A 16,186-nucleotide genomic window follows, 5' to 3' on the forward strand; every position below is an offset into this window, starting at 1 on the left:
TCCCTTATTGGATGCAATCCCGCCCCACCCTCAGCCCTCCAGACATGCACTCCAGCCACCAACTCCTGACCTGACCAGGGGTCTTGTCCCTAGGTGTTCCCACCCCTCTCTGGGCTGGGGTCCCCACAGAGCAGCCCCAATGCTGGAATCACACCCCCGCCTGGAGCAGTGGTAGCTCCGCGTGACCCTGTGTCCTCCCAGGTGATGGCTAGGTGCCTGTGGGGTGGACCCACCGAGAACCCCCACCAGGGAAGCCCCCTAGGCATGTCATTGGCCAGCTCCCTTGTGCCCCTTCTGCCCCTCAGAATTTCCTAAAATCTACAGGGAGGTGGTGCCCCCACCTGGTCCAGGCTTTACTCCCATCTGGCTCTGAGGGTCCCTAGAAGGGGTTGGGGGCTTGCCAGCCTCCAGGAGGCTGCAACGGATGAGGGGTTGGTAGGCCCCTGTGGCGCATGGGGAAGGATGCAGCTGTCCCCTACACTATACTCTTCTGGGCTCAGTTCTGGGGTGGGGGCAGTGCATGGGGGGTGTGGATCAGGACTGTCCTCCCCGCAAAACTTCACTCTGTCCCTCTGGCCTTAGCCACTGCTCGTTGCCTTCCCAATAAGCCCTACCTGGCTACACCTGGAGATTAGCAGTGTTTATAGGTAACCGCTGCGTGGGGCCTCCGTGGGGCTTGGGAAGGACTCTCAGCGGAAACCCAGCAACCTGAGGCCTTCCTGTGTCTACACTGCCTAGCAACTGCCAAGGCAATGCCGGTGTTGGCTCCCGACGCTGTAGTCCAGGGGGATGGGGCCACCCTCTCACATGCTCCAGCAGAGGCCAGTCTCCAGGAGGTAAACCGAGCCCAGCTCAGGAATCCTTCAAAGACACCAGGGTTGGGGCTGCTTCTGTCCAGTTGAGCAGTTCTTTCTTCTAGATACCCTGAAAACCAGGGAGGGAGGTGGGCCTGGTAGCGTCCCTCCTCTTACAGTCCAAGAATGCTGGACTCCTCAGTGGCAGATGCAATGACCCGACTGACCCTAAAACTCTTAGAGAAGGTAAGACAGGGGAGGCGGGTAATCGTGTTTTTAACAACTTGTCAAAGAAGCACAGATATACAAGGTAAGTTATACCTGTGAGTATACTCCTTCCAAAGCAAAATGCTTTGCAATGGTTTTCAGCCTCATGATGAAGGACTATGGTTTCTTGGGTATTTTTCTCTGCATTTATGCAGAATCAACTATGTTCTTCTGGCAGTTTCTCAGCCAGGAGGTTGTTTGCACCCCCAGGCCAGAACATTTCCAGGGTCCCACAGAACTCCCCTGCAGAGCCTCCCAGCTTTAGTGTTTGAGAGAAGCCAAGCCCTGACTGGTGCAGGATCCGAAGCCTCATAGGCTGGCCCTGGGACCCATCCTGAGCCCCTATCCTCCCCTGCAGGTTCTGTTGGTCCCTGGCCAGCCTGCCCTCACAGGCACCCAGCTCAGTGCCCTTCCTTCCATGGGACCCATGGGCCAACTTGGAGGGGCTGACAGGAGTCACCCCAACATGGGCCCAGACTGTGCTGCTCAGCCCAGGGCTCGGGTGATCACAGGGGGGTCAGGGACACGGAGCTGGCCTAGGTCAAGCTCTTCAGAAAGCTGCTGGGAAGGGACCATACAGGGGTGCCTGGGCGGCTCAGTCGGTTAAGCACCCGACTCTTGATGTTGGCTCAGGTCGTGATCTCATGGTTTGAGATCGAGCCCCGCATCAGGCTCTGCTCTGACAGCATGAAGCCTGTTTGGGATTCTCTCTCGTCCACTCTCTCTCTGACCCACCCCCCTCAAAATAAATAAACAAACTTTAAAGAGGAGGGGGCCTATATATCAGAGCACCTGCCCTTAGATTTCAAGGTGGAACGTGTGTGCATAGCCTGCACAGTCCCTGTGACAGTAAAGGTGACCCTTGCCACCTGCCCTGCACCTCTGTCGCTCAGCATGTCTTGTCCCCAGTCACCTCCATGTGGGACACTGGGCCCTTTGGACCCTCGGGGGGGAGGTCATTCCGGGAGCATAGGGGCAGGTGCCCCTCATGCAGCACAGACCCTGTCCACTCACACACTTTCCGTCCTGATCTTTTCGGCACAGAAACTGGAGCAAGAGCGTGAGAATGTGGAAGGGGATTCTGAGGACCCTCACTTCGTGCCAGGTAAGAGCCCCGGGCTGCTTGGAGCCACACGGGCAGGCACGAGACCTCCCCCCAGGTCCTTGCCTCCTCCTGACAACAGCAAGACTGTCCTTACACTTTTCCCTCATACTCAGAATTGAAAGGCTTTCATTTTCATCTTTAACACACACACACACCCCCAGGTGCTCTGCTGAGCACACCCTCATAGCTTATCACACCCTCACACAAACCCCAAGAGGGAATACATTCATCATTCCCATTTTGCAGATAAGGAAATAGAGGCCCAGAGAGATCTGATAATCTGCCCCAGGTTGCCCTGCTCAGAAGTGGCCACATGTGGATCAGACCAATGTTGCTCTGAGCTTGTTCTAGGCTGGGTGGTTTGCAGGGCTCAGCCTGTCTGTCAAGTCATCACACCTTCAAATGCCCAGACCAGACACCCCTGTGTATCTGCCACACTGGCCTATAGTCAGACATTGAGGCCACAGGAACCAGGGGAGGGGACCACTCTGCCTGGTGCCAGTGTCCAGGTTCAGGAACATCTGGGTGAGGTGCTAGGGAGTCCCTACAAAAACATCGTCTACTCTTCATCATGTGGATGTGTCCCTCTGGTGGTGGAGCTCTAGGCAACTTCCAAGGGCAGCAGGCAGAGCCCAGGACTCAAATCCAGACAGGAATTTCCAAACCAGGTCACTGACCAACGAACCCTGGAATGGGCCAGGGCGGTGGGGACTCCCGGGGAACCCCCATCCCTCAGAGGACACACTGCTATAAGCATCCTCTGCGCTGGGGGTTAGGGTGGGGGTGGAGAATAGGTCTGCTGTGCCAGAGGAAGGATGGCCAGAGCCAGCCTGGGATCCACCAGACCTCGCTCAGAATGCCCTCTTGAGGGGGACCCCTCCCTCAGGATGCTGCAGATGACATTACTGAGGCTTGGTGGACCACGCCAGCCTCCAGGCTGCTTGGGGCCCCCAGGGGCTCCGGGTGGCGGGAGGCCAGGCTCGTGGCCCAATTGCGCTCACTACCAGGACCAGCGAGGCCTCCCCCCTCTCCCCGGTGTCCAGCAGAGCCTCTGTGACGGGGGCAATGCAGTGCTCGGGCCCCGAGGGGAAACCTGCACGAGAGGACTTGCAGCTCATTTCCAGAAATAAGATGATCATTCCCTGCAGGAAACGAGGACAGGCCGGATGCAGCTGTACTGAGTGCTCTGAGGAGGAGGAAAGACCTTCTGCAGAGACTCTGGGTAGGCCGGTCTCCTGTGCCGCGTGGAGCTGTGGGGCTGAAGCCGGGGGCTCCCGGGCCCAGGCCAGAGGCACAGGGAGGGCTTCCTGGAGAAAACGCTGGTTCCCTGAGGTCTGTCGACTTGTGGGTGGGTGATCCTGAGCGGCCGGAAGACTGCGCACCTAATCACAGAAGAGAAAGCAAGATACGCACGCACGTGTTCTCTAGTCGGGAGTGTTAGCTGAAAAACCCTGCTTTGGTTGCACGTATCCACGGTGGAAGTGCTGTGCCAAGGACCCAGTTCCTACAGGAGGTGGGATTTTAGGACGGCCAAGGGCCTCCTCCAGACTAAATGCACCAGCAATAGGGAATGACCGTGGGAAGTGGCAAATGGCATCCACACGGACGATTATGATGAAATACTGCTTTGTGGTGACGCTGGAAAGAGAGAACATACTCTGTTGACTGGGAGAAAAGCACAGCCGGACACTAGTTCATGTTTTTTCATAAAACGTGGATGGACAGCCTGAGCTAAAAAGAAGCATTATCCCCTCCCCACCCCGTGCGAAAAGGTTTGTTGTCATGTGTCCCCCACACGCAGAGCCCGGCTCCCGTCCCAGAGAGGCCGTGCTCTTCGTGGGGCAGGTCAGCAGTGCCGGGCAGCCCTGAGGCCCGCCCCGCACGGAGGACCACACTTCTGTGTGTGGGCTCTGCTGTGCCAGGCGGGGTGGGGACGCCCCTCCCCCGTCTCCCCGCTTCGTGTCTGCGTGTCTGCGGCACTCCCTCCCTGGGTGCAGCGGGCCCTGCGTTGGTGTTGCAGGAACAGCACCTCCTGGAGGAGGTGTCCCAGCCCCGAGCCCCGAACGGGGTGAACAGAGGAGGAGCCTGGGGATCAGCACTGCCCCCAGAGGTGCCCCCGGTGGGCATCCGCCCTGCTGTCTCCCCACCCCCGCCAGCCCTGGAGCCACCACACATTATCCAACACTCAGTAAGTCTTCGTGATGAACCGGGGGCGGAACCAACGTGGGGAGGATGCGGGGCCCACAGAGCCCAGCTCCTTCCTCGAGGCCCACCTGGGCGGCATTATGAACGGGCTCTGAAGAGGGTGGGTCAGCTAGGAGCCAAGAGTGGCTGCGTGTCCCATGTCCCAGGCATTGCACAGGGACCTCCGTGGCCCCTCTGTGCAACCCTCACAGGTGCCCTGACAACTGGCTTTGGGGAAGGGGTGGTCTCATCCCCCTCATTACAGATGAGAGGCTGGGGTCTCCATTCAGCCTTCCTGACTGCCAGGTCCTAACCTGTGCACCAAGAACAGAAGCATTCAGCATCAGGAGGGCCCTGAATTTGGGGAAGAAGTGTGTCCACGCTTTCTCAAAATTTCATAATGACCAGAGGAGCCTAAGACCCTAATTTCAAGGGCAGAATTTTATTTTTTATACATACATATTTAATTTTTTTAATATTTATTTTTGAGAAAGAGAGAGACAGAATGTGAGACAGAGGGAGACAGAGAGAGAGAGGGAGACACAGAATCCAAAGCAGGCTTCAGGCTCTGAGCTGTCAGCACAGAACCCGACATGGGGCTCAAACTCACGCACAGTCAGATCATGACCTGAGCCCAAGTCAGAGACTCAACCAACTGAGCCACCCAGGTGCCCCAATATATACATACATATTTTAAAGTGTATTTATTTTGAGAGAAAGTGCACACACAAGCGGGGGAGGGCAGCCAGCGAGGGAGAGAGAGAATCCCAAGCAGGATCCATGCTGTCAGCGCAGCGCAGAGCCTTAGGCAGGGCTCGAACCCAAGAACCATGAGATCGTGAACTGAGCAGAGATCAAGAGTCACCCCGTGAGCCACCCAGACGCTCCAAGGGCAGAATTGAAAGAGGTAAAAGAGTGGTCCAATTTTGAGAACCTCATACCTTTATTCGGCCTCTGGGTTGTAAGCAAAGGAAAGGAACTGACTTTCTTCAGCAAAAGGGAATGTGTTGGAGGGCAGGTGAGTGCAGGGGAAGGACAGAAATCTGGGACATGACACATAAGAGCCTCAGGGAGAAGAGAAGGCCGAGGAGGTGTGCAGGACCAAGTTGAGAAGGTTCTGGACCTGCTGACCAGGGAGACTATTGGTGCCAGCAGGCTGGGTCCATGACCTGGAGGGCATTTGTTCTTTGGAAGAAGACCCTGGCAGCACATGGCTGAGGGAAGAGAATGGGAAGAGGCAATTCAGATCAGGTAGAGACCTGTGCTAATGGAGGCCCTAGAGGCCCCTTCGCCCCTGGGCTGTCTGTGTCCAGGTTCCAGATATCCTAAGCCTGCGCCTTCAGGTCTCCCAGCAGCTAGAGCCTCCTCTTGGGAGTGGTGGGGTGGTGGGGGTGTAGGGGCAAGAGCCTCCCCCTACTCAAACCCACTTACACTCACTGCCCTTCACCAGGGCCCGGTCCTGCTTGCATGTTTCAGTCTCAGCCCCAGGGACAAGAGATGATGGGAGGGGCCTTTGGTGGTTACAATGAATTTCCTTGAGGCTGGATTCAGAGACTCTGAGGTAGGATGTCCTCCAAGCCATGAAGGCATAGTCCCATCAGACTATGCGGTGGATAGCAAAGCGTGGCTATGGGCCAAAGTTGGCTTGCCATCTGCTTTTGTACAACCTGTAAGCTAAGAATTGTCTTATGTTTTTAGATGTTTGGGGGAAAAATCAAAAGAAGAATAATAGTTTGTAACACATGAAAATGATATGAAATGCAAATCTCAGTGCCCATATTGAAGTTTCATTGGTCCAGTCTTGCCTGTCTATGGCTGCCTCCAGGATACAATGGCAGAGTTGAGTGGTTTGCAACTGAGGCCATATGGCCCATAGAGTCAAAACTATTTATTGTCTGGCCCTCCACAGAAAATGTTTGTCAGCCCCTGCTCTATGCCATCATTTCTATGAACTGGGAAAGAAAGGACAAGGTCAGGGCCTTGTTCGTGCAGGAAAAGAGTAAAACAGAAAATAGAAGTCTTTGGTGCGTGATCAACACCTAGTGTGTGCTTGAAATTGTACATTTATTTTAACTCAAGAGAGAAGCCAGGACTTATTTTTATGACCTGTTCCGTGACTGCCTCTATTGAGGCAGGATTAATGAAACCAGACAGTCATTAGCTTAGCCTACTGAAGACAGGAAATGTGGGGAACATTAAAAACCATGTCATTGCTGAATAGATATTGAGTCCAGGTATCACATAGGACATGGCGTGTTATAAATATTTGTATCTAGCCCCAAATTCGTATGTTGAAGTTCTAACTTCCAGTGTGACCATATTTGGAGATAGCGCCTGTGAAGAGGTATACAAGGTTAAATGAGGTAATAAATGTGAGATCCTAGTCCAATGGGGCTGGTATCCTCAAAAAAGGAGGAAGGGATGGGGCGCCCGGGTGGCTCAGTCGGTTAAGTGGCCAGCTTTGGCTCAGGTCATGATCTCATGGCTCGTGAGACCATGTCTTAGTCTGCTAGGGCTGCCATAACAAAGTGCCACAAACCAGGCAGCTGAAACAGCAGAAATTTATTTTCTCACAGTTTTGGAGTCTGGATGTCCAAGATCAAGGTGCCAGCCGATCAGGTTCCTGGAGAGAGTTCTCTTCTGGCTTGCAGACAGCTGCCATTTCACTGTTGTCACATGGCAGACAGAGAGTTCACTAGCATTTCTTCCTCTTTAAAAAAAAAAGTTTAATGTTTATTTTTGAGAAAGGGTGAGCACAAGCCGGGCAGGGGCAGAGAGAGGGGGTGACAGAGGATCTGAAGCGGCGGGCTCTGTGCTGACAGATGAGAGCCCGATGCAAGGCTCAAACTCATGAGCCATGAGATCATGACCTGAGCCAAAGCTGGCCACTTAACCGACTGAGCCACCCGGGCGCCCCATCCCTTCCTCCTTTTTTGAGGATACCAGCCCCATTGGACTAGGATCTCACATTTATTACCTCATTTAACCTTGTATACCTCTTCACAGGTGCTATCTCCAAATATGGTCACACTGGAAGTTAGAACTTCAACATACGAATTTGGGGCTAGATACAAATATTTATAACACGCCATGTCCTATGTGATACCTGGATTCAAGTATCTATTCAGCAATCTATTCAATGTGTTGGGTTAACCAGTTAAGTTCCTCTTGGGGGTGCCTGGGTGGCTCAGTTGGTTGAGCATCCAACTCTTGATCTCAGCTCAGGTCTTGATCTCAGGGCTGTGAATTCAAGCGCCATTTGGACTCCATGCTGTGTGCGAAGCCTACTTAAAAAGATAATAAAGCTCCTTTTGGATGGATGGATAAATGAATGGATGGGTGGGTGGGCGGATGGGTGGGTGACGGATGGGAGAGTAGAGAGATGGGTGGGTGGGCAGGTGGATGGTAGGTAACTAGGTGGGTGGACTTGTGGGTGAATGGATGGGTGGGCAGGTGGATGGGTAGGTGATGGATAGGTAGAGATGGATGGTTAGGTGGGTGGGTGGATGCTGGAGAACTCTCTCCTAGGGCATGTTTAAGAAACTAATCATCTGGCTCCTTTTAGGTCCCCCAGCCTCCTGCCACCATTATTCAACAACTACCTCAGCAGCCACTCATCGCACAGGTTCCCCCTCTCCAGGCCTTCCCCACTCAAAGGTCAGGAAGTATTAAGGAAGGTAAGTGTTCCAGAAATGCAAACTGGTACAGCTTCTCTGGAAAACAGTATGGAGGGTTCTCAAAAAATTAAAAATAGAACAACCTATGACCCAGCAATTTCACTGTCAGGTATTTATCCAAAGGATTCAAAAATGCTGACTCAAAGGGGCACATTCACCCCAATGTTTTTAGCAGCATTATTGACAATAGCCAAATTATGGAAAGAGCCCCAATGTCCATTGATGGATGAATGGATAAAGAAGATGTGGTGGATAAAGAAGATGCGGTACACACACACACACACACACACACACACACACACACACACACGATGGAGTATTACTCGGTTATCAACAAGAATGAAATCATGCCACGTGCAATAACGTGCATGGAACTAGAGGGTATTATGCTAAGTGAAGTAAGGCAGTCAGAGAAAAACAAATATCATATGATTTCACTCATATGGAATTTAAGAAACAAAACAGATGAACGTATGGGAAGGGAAGGAAAAATAAGATAAAAAGAGAGAGGGAGGCAAACCATAAGAGACTCTTAAATACAGAGAACAAACTGAGGGTTGCTGGAGGGGAAGTCGGGGGGGATGGGCTAAATAGGTAAAGGGCATTAAGGAGGGCACTTGTTGGAATGAGCACTGGTGTTATATGTAGGGGATGAATCACTGGATTCTACTCCTGAAATCGTTACTACACTGTATGCTGACTAACTTGAATGTAAACAAAATTAAAAACTTTTTGAAAAAGGAAGGTAAGTGTTCCCTATTAATACTGTTATGGGTTTACAGAATTCTCTATTGAAACAAAAAATATTTTTGTAAACAGGATAGTCATTTAGGGTCAGCTTTTGGCTATTCAACTGAAGCTATATATTAGCAACATGAAAATAATTTTAACTTTAAGAAAAGTTATCTCATATGATGGATATTGCCAATGGAAGAAAACAAGAACCAGGAACTGAGTGGAAGGGGCTCCAATCCCAGCTCATCTGATTATTAGCTGTATGAACACCTTGGCTAAATTGTATCTCCTTTTAAATGAGTTTTAAATATTTGAGATTAAAACCACTTTATCGAGATGACAAATTGCACACATTTAAAGTGTCCAGTCTGATGAGTGCAGACAGATGTGTATTTCCATGAACCCATCACTAATGGAGCAGTGAGCACACTTACCCCCCAGAAGCTTCCTCCCTGACAACTAATGGTATGAGGGCCTAGGAGCAGACCTGCACGTCGAATCCTCTGGTCAGTGTTCTCCATTCTGTCCCAGTGACTAAGAGAACTGGTTTCGTTACCGTAGCTCCATCCAAGGTTGTAATGTGTTCCGGGCCTGGCGCATAGGCTGCCCCGTGACTCAGCCAGGGGTGCTGTCCACGCTGCAGCCCCTAGAAGGTGCCCAGGAGCTGCTGAGCACGGCCCGGCCTGTGCGCTCAGAGGCGGTCCTGCTAGGGCTCTCCATCCCTCTTTGCTGGGTTTTTCCAGATGAACCTTAGTGGTAGTCTGTCAGGTTCCAAAGGCAAACTGAGCAAAACCACGTGTGTGCGAATGCCTGTATGCCTTCCGAGAGAAAAGGTGTCATTAAAAATCAGTGGTAGGGGCGCCTGGGTGGCTCAGTCGGTTAAGCGGCCGACTTCGGCTCAGGTCATGATCTCAGTGGTCTGTGAGTTTGAGCCCCGTGTCGGGCTCTGTGCTGACAGCTCAGAGCTTGGAGCCTGTTTCAGATTCTGTGTCTCCCTCTCTCTGACCCTCCCCCGTTCATGCTCTGTCTCTCTCTCTGTCTCAAAAATAAATAAACGTTAAAAAAAATTTTTTTTTTAAAAATCAGTGGTAAAAAATGGAATGTGTGATACGTGCCTAACTATTTAGACAAATTAATGTCAGGCCTCCAACTCCTTATACCAAAACAAATTTCAACCAGATCAAGTATTTGAATATAAAAATATGAACTCTCAAAAGTACTCTAACAACCACTTTGGAGAACTGGTGGCCTTTTTAAAAACTGCAATATCATAGACCGTATTCCTTGTACTGTGCCTTTTATTCCCATGACTTACCCTATAACTGGAGGCCTGTATCTCTCTTGCCTTCACCCATTTTCCCCAACTCCCCCTCCCCTCCGGCAACCATCAGACTGTTCTCTGCATTTATGGGTCTGATTCTGCTTTTTTTCCTTTCTTTTGGTTCCCTTTATTGGGCCTTAGTACAAAGTTGAGCAAGTGGCATCTTGAGCTCCTTCTCCCCCAGCGACAGGAACCGGGAACAGCGTCGCTCTCCTCCTCTGGCTCGGCTGTTACTGCTCTCTATTTGTCCTCTGGGAAAACTCCCTAGCATGATATCATACAGAAATACTGTTTGAACTTACCTGGTCTTTCCACTTACCTTTGTTGAATCTCAGACCGCCCTTCTGGAATTGACTTCTGTCATGTTGAAATCCTTTCCAAGTTCATTTAGAACAGACTCTGGAAGCTCCCTCCGTGTTTGCTTTCTGGCAAATGTTTCTATCCTCCCCCCACCCCCCCCTTTTTTTTTTTAACATTTATTTATTTATTTTTGAGAAAGAACACAAGCCCGGAGGGGCAGAGGGGGAGAGACAGATCCCAAGCAGGCTCTACACTTAGTGTGGAGCCCGTCACAGGGCCTCATCCCATGACTGACTGTCAGATCACAACCTGAGCCGAAATCGAGAGTCGGATGGATGCTTAACTGCCTGAGCCACCCAGGCGCCCGAATTTCCTCTTGTTCTTAAATACCAGTTTAGCTGGATATTCAGATCTAGATTGTTATCTTCTCTCAACACTTTCTGAGGACCCTTGTGATTACATTGGGCTAACACAGATAATACAGGATAATCTCTTCATCTCAAGATTCTTTCATAAAAATTAATCAATTTAAAAAATTGTAGGGGTCCCTGGGTGGCTCAGTTGGTTGGGTGTCCGACTTCGGCTCAGGTCATGATCTCACAGTCCGTGAGTTCGAGCCCCGCGTTGGGCTCTCTGCTGACCGCTCAGAGCCTGAAGCCTGCTTAATAGATTGTGTGTCTCCCTCTCTCTCTGACCCTCCCCCATTCATGTTCTGTCTCTCTCTGTCTCAAAATAAAAAATGTTTAAAAAAAATTAAAAATAAATAATTGTAAAAAAACACCATAAAACTTAGCATCTTACACGTGTAAGTAGTGTTAACTAGATTCACATTGTTGTGCAGCAGATCTGTAGGACTTTCCACCTTGCAAAACTGAAACTGTATCCATTGAACAACTCCCCACTTCCCCTTCCTACCAGCCCCTAGCCCCCACCATCCTACTCTCTTTGAATTGGATTACTCATATGAGAGGAATCATAGAGCGTTTGTCCTTCTGTGACTGGCTTATTTCACCTGGAATAACATGTCTGAGGTTTATCATGTTGTGGCAGATGTCAGAATTTCCTTCCTTTTTAAGGCTGAATAATACTCCATCATATGGATGGACCACCTTCGCCTGCCAATGGATGCTTGGATTGCTTCTGTCCTGAGACTCTTAAAAACATCCCTTTTACCATGTAATGGAACACAACTCACAGGATCCAGGCATTAGGATATGTACCTGTTGGGGGTCTATCATTCAGCTGACCACACTATCCAATCATGTTATTATCCCACAAATTATGGACCCATTCTTTTGGGGTTGGGTGTTCCAGTGTTTTCTGGCTGGTGCCACCACACAGTCTTATCTTGCGGTGAATGGGCATGTACGTTTCTGGGGGCACATGCCGAGGGATGAGATGTCTGGGTTAGGAAATACTGCCAGACAGTTTTCCAAAGTGGTAGTATCTGTTTACACTTCATAGGAGGGAATGTCATGGTGGGCATGTCATGGTAGCTCATTCTGATTTTAATTTGCACGTTATCTTGTCATATATTTATTGGCTGTAAACATCCTTTTTATGAAGTGCCCATTCATGTATTTTGCCCATTTTTCTTTCAGGTCATCTGCCTCTCTCGTTGGCTCATGTAGTCTAACATGGATCCTTTTTGATACATGTAAAGCAGACGTTAAGGCTTTTTGTGGCCTGCCTTTCCCTTTCTTCGTCGTGTCTTTGGATGAACATGTTTTTAAGGCTTTTTCCTTTATGAATTAGTGCCTTTTCTGTCCTGTTTAAGAAATCTTTACCCACTAAAGGTCATGGAGATGTTCTTCTACAGTTTTGTTTACTTTTCTCATTTAGATTTATGACCCCCCTGGAATAGATTTTGTGTACTGTGAGTTAGGGATTGGTGTTATCTCTTGTCATGGGTATCAATTTGGCCCTGTGCCATTGGTGAAGACCCTAGCTCCCTGCAACACTGATGTGTGTCCCTTATCCTCAGGCAATAACATGGTGTGAGGCCCTTTCTGGACTCTTCTCCTCCAATCTTTCCTCAGTGGGAGGGAATCCCAGGGCCGGTTGGGGAAGCTTCACTGAAGGTGGTGGGAAGCTTGTTGCCTCAGAATGGGGCTGCCCAGGCCCAAACTCGCGTGGGTCCTCTCAAGGGTCTTTGCCCAGAATGGAGCGGCCAGACTCAGCCTCTCCACTTTCTCATCTTGCAGGCATAAGAGTTCCCATAGCTTTGTTGCCATGGGAACCTGGGTCTCTGCCCCACCCCCATTGCTCCCAGGCCTGGGGCAAAATCTGTCAGTCAAGGGTCTCCAGAGAAGCAGAACCAACAGGATGTGTCTAGAGAGAGAGAGAGCTGTATTTTGAGGAATTGGCTCATGTGATTACTGAGGCCTGGCTGGCCCAAAAGGACTGCTGCCTGCTGCCCACCCCAGTCCTGCCACGCCTGCAGGAGCCCCTGCCCCAGGCCGCCAGGCCCTCTGCTTTGACTGGGAATGTGAGCGGTTTCTGGGACTGTCTGTAGGGAGGCCGACAGAGCCTGGGGCTGCCTCATTTCTAGGGCCTGGCTGCTGTGAAAGAACTCGTGTTTACCTCTCACACTGACAAAAACGCACCTGTTTCATAGTATCCAGAAATGGTGAACGTGTTCATTTCTTGGGGTGGCTGTAAGAAGAACCACAGGCCTGGGGGCTTAAAACAATAGAAATGTACTTTCTCTCACTCTGGAGACCAGAATTCTGAAATCCAGGTGGCCACGCGTCCAGGCTCCCTCCAGAGGTTCCAGGAGAGGGTCCATCCAGCAGTGGCGCTAGGCAGTCCTGGCCTGGCCACGTGGCTCCCTTCTCTGCCTCATCTCCACGTGGCCTCTCCTCTGCTGTCTCAAACCTCCTCTGCCTCTCTTTGTGAAAACATTTGTCCTTGAATTTAGTGCCTACCTGGATAATTCAGGATGATCTCAAGATTCTTATTACACCTGCAAAGATCCTTTTTTTTTTTAAGACCCTTTTCTAAATAAGGTCACATTCAGAGGTCTTGGGGATTAGAATGTGGACACACCTTTTGGAGGCCACCATGCAGCACAGGTGGACGTGAAGAAGCCGGTAGGAGGGGTGCAAAGTGGAGCAGCCTCTCGGGAGCCCAATTGGACACGTGCGACAACATTTTATCTTATTTTTAATTTTTCTAATGTTTATTTTTGAGACACACACACACACACACACACACACACACACACACACACAGCATGAGTGGGGGATGGGCAGAGAGAGGGGGAGACACAGGATCCGAAGCAGGCTCCAGGCTCTGAGCTGTCAGCACAGAGCCTGACGTGGGGCTTGAACTCATGGACCGTGAGATCGTGACCTGAGCTGAAGTCGGATGCTTAACGGACTGAGCCACCCAGGTGCCCCGTACATGTTAAAGCACATACATCCTCCAACCTAGAAGTTTCACACCTCAAAGCACGTCCCCCCCACCCCCACCGCGGAGCCCTGCACAAAGACACCTGTGCTGAAAGGGCTTCTTGCTGATAGAGAGCTGCATCTGTCTCAACAAACGGGATGCTCTAAGGCTTTGTTCTCAGGAGTGGCCTGAGAATCTGCATGCAGTATGTGAATGACAGAGCCTGCAGTGAATACAGCCCTGCAGTATGTGAATGACAGAGACTCTCCCGCCTCTCCTTCAGACATGGTGGAGATGATGCTGATGCAGAATGCACAGATGCACCAGATCATTATGCAAAACCTGATGCTCAAAGCCCTGCCCTCTGGGGGATCACAGGCCGCCCCTCTGCATTCCACCCCACAGGTAGGCTCGGCTGGGGACGGGCACCAGGGCAAAGGAGACAGGCCAAATCAAAGCCAGAGGACCTGGGTGGCTTTTCTTCTGGAAGTCTGTGTATCGGTGCAACTCTGAGAAGCACATTTCTGACTCCTGGGTCCGTGACCCGCTTGTGAATACCCCCTGCTCCCAGTCCCACCCAGATGCGGGATGAGTTCTGCATTTTGGGGCCCAGAAAGCTGTCTCATAGAGCCGGCTGAGCTCTGCTGGAGCCTGGGCTTCTCCCCTCCCTTCCCTTCTTTCTTCCTATCTTCCCCTTGCCCTCCCCTCCTTCTCTTCCTCCATCCCCCTCCTCTACCCCTCCACCCCAACTCCCTCTACCCTTCTTCTCTTTGATGCCAATCCTGGGCTCTGACCGCCCCCCCTCCCCTTAGTTAGAAAGCAGGCAAAGGGAAAAAGGTGGACCCAGGGAGCAGCCTTTGTCCCTGTAGAAACGGGCCAGTGTGTGTACTGTGCTGAGTACCCACAGTGGGTTACCCCTGTCCTCCTGTGAGCCCAGAGGCAGAAGCCGCCCTCCGTGCATCACCACCACCACTATGCACCCCTGGCCCAGCTGCAGGCCTCCCCGGCGGGTTACTCCATGTGGCCCCCAGTGGTCTCAGCCACCATCCCCCCACCTGCTTCTGGCTTCCTGCACCACATGGCCGGCCCCTCCTTGGCAGCCCTTAGTGGGTAAGTCAAGGCCAGCTTCTTGGGTCTGTGGAGCGGGAGTACCCTAGGGCCTGGGTGGTACCTCCCCACCCCTGCTGACAAGCCAGGGGACCCCCGTCTTTGTCAGGTCCGTAGGCTGTAGCAGGGAATTTGGAAAGGCCCTGCTGTCTTCCAGAGGGAGGCAGGTGGGTCTTTGGCAGGATCAGCCCGTGGTGGTCGAGGGTTGAAAATGGACCCCATGCCCACCTCCAGGGAAGCTGCTTGTGGCCTGGGTCATTTGTTCAGCCCAGCAGGAGTGGTGCTGGGAGTATGAGCAGGGCTGTGGGGACCCCCACCTGAGCTCTGGCAGCACGACTCACCTGTAGCATGGTGTCTGTAAGCCAGGCCAGGGCAGTAACTGCACCCCGATATCTTGGCTTTCCTAGGGTGGCATCTGATGGCATCCTGCCCACACAGGCTCCGGGCCTGTGAAACTCCACGTGTGGGCTCGGTAAGCAGCAGGGTTCCAGTTCCCCAGCAGATGTGGTCGGGGAGGCCCGGCAGAGGCCTGAAGCCTCGGCCCTGGATGCTGGACTGCCAGGCACGAGGAAATACAGGGGTTTCACCAGGAGGGATGGCCCAGTTAGCCGCATAAACCATTAAACCTTCCTGTGGAAGAAATACCAGAAACAAGTCAAATATGATGACGACTGGGAGGTCTGCCTGCCACGAGCGGCCGAGGTGAGGGCTCCTGCCAGTCTCAAGAAGTGAAGCAGACAGCAGTCGGGGATCTCTCGTGGGAGAGTATCTTTCCATGCGGGTCTGCGTGGCTCCTTCTACAAGTCAAACACCAAGTTGAATGTGGTTCCTTTCAAAGATGGCTGAGGAAAGGGAGCTTTCTCTGCATTTGTTCCTTTTGGTTCTGTCAGGGCTTCCGGTGTGAACGTCACCTTTAGTCTTTCTTCATTTTCTGTGACTTTTTTTTCTTGGTGGAATGATGTTCCCTTGACATGCTAATATAATTTTCACATGAATGTCACATTTAAATGTTACAGCTGTTTTCATCTACCCCTTTTGGGAAAACCTATTTTCCCCAAGTTCTGCACCAGTGAGAGTCCTGCCTCCTTGGACCCTGCAGGCTCGTGGGATGTTGGCCCGGGGAAGGGGATGACCACGTGGCGGTCAGGATGCCTCCAGGGCGGGAGGGCGGCAGGGGCCCCCACCACGTGCCTGGCACACGCATCTCTTGTGAAAGGCAATTAAAGGCCTGACTCCATTGCTGATTTTCACGTTGACTTTTTTTTTATTAATTTTTTTAATGTTTATTTTTAAGAGACAGAGA

At 51.4% G+C, this 16,186-nt stretch overlaps 1 protein-coding gene across 1 annotated transcript; it reads left to right on the forward strand.

Moving 5' to 3' along the window:
- The first annotated feature begins 846 nt into the window (after nt 1-846).
- Nucleotides 847-16,122, forward strand: CC2H21orf58 (chromosome C2 C21orf58 homolog). Its single transcript, XM_045036478.1, has 8 exons — nt 847-1,040; nt 2,106-2,166; nt 3,315-3,388; nt 4,187-4,354; nt 7,916-8,027; nt 14,060-14,181; nt 14,714-14,886; nt 15,291-16,122. The coding sequence occupies exons 1-8, from the start codon at nt 981-983 to the stop codon at nt 15,334-15,336; spliced, it is 816 nt and encodes a 271-aa protein (XP_044892413.1). The 5' UTR covers nt 847-980; the 3' UTR covers nt 15,337-16,122.
- The last annotated feature ends 64 nt before the right edge of the window (nt 16,123-16,186 follow it).

This window comes from Felis catus, chromosome C2 (genome assembly GCF_018350175.1).
Source record: "Felis catus isolate Fca126 chromosome C2, F.catus_Fca126_mat1.0, whole genome shotgun sequence".
NCBI lineage: Eukaryota > Metazoa > Chordata > Mammalia > Carnivora > Felidae > Felis > Felis catus.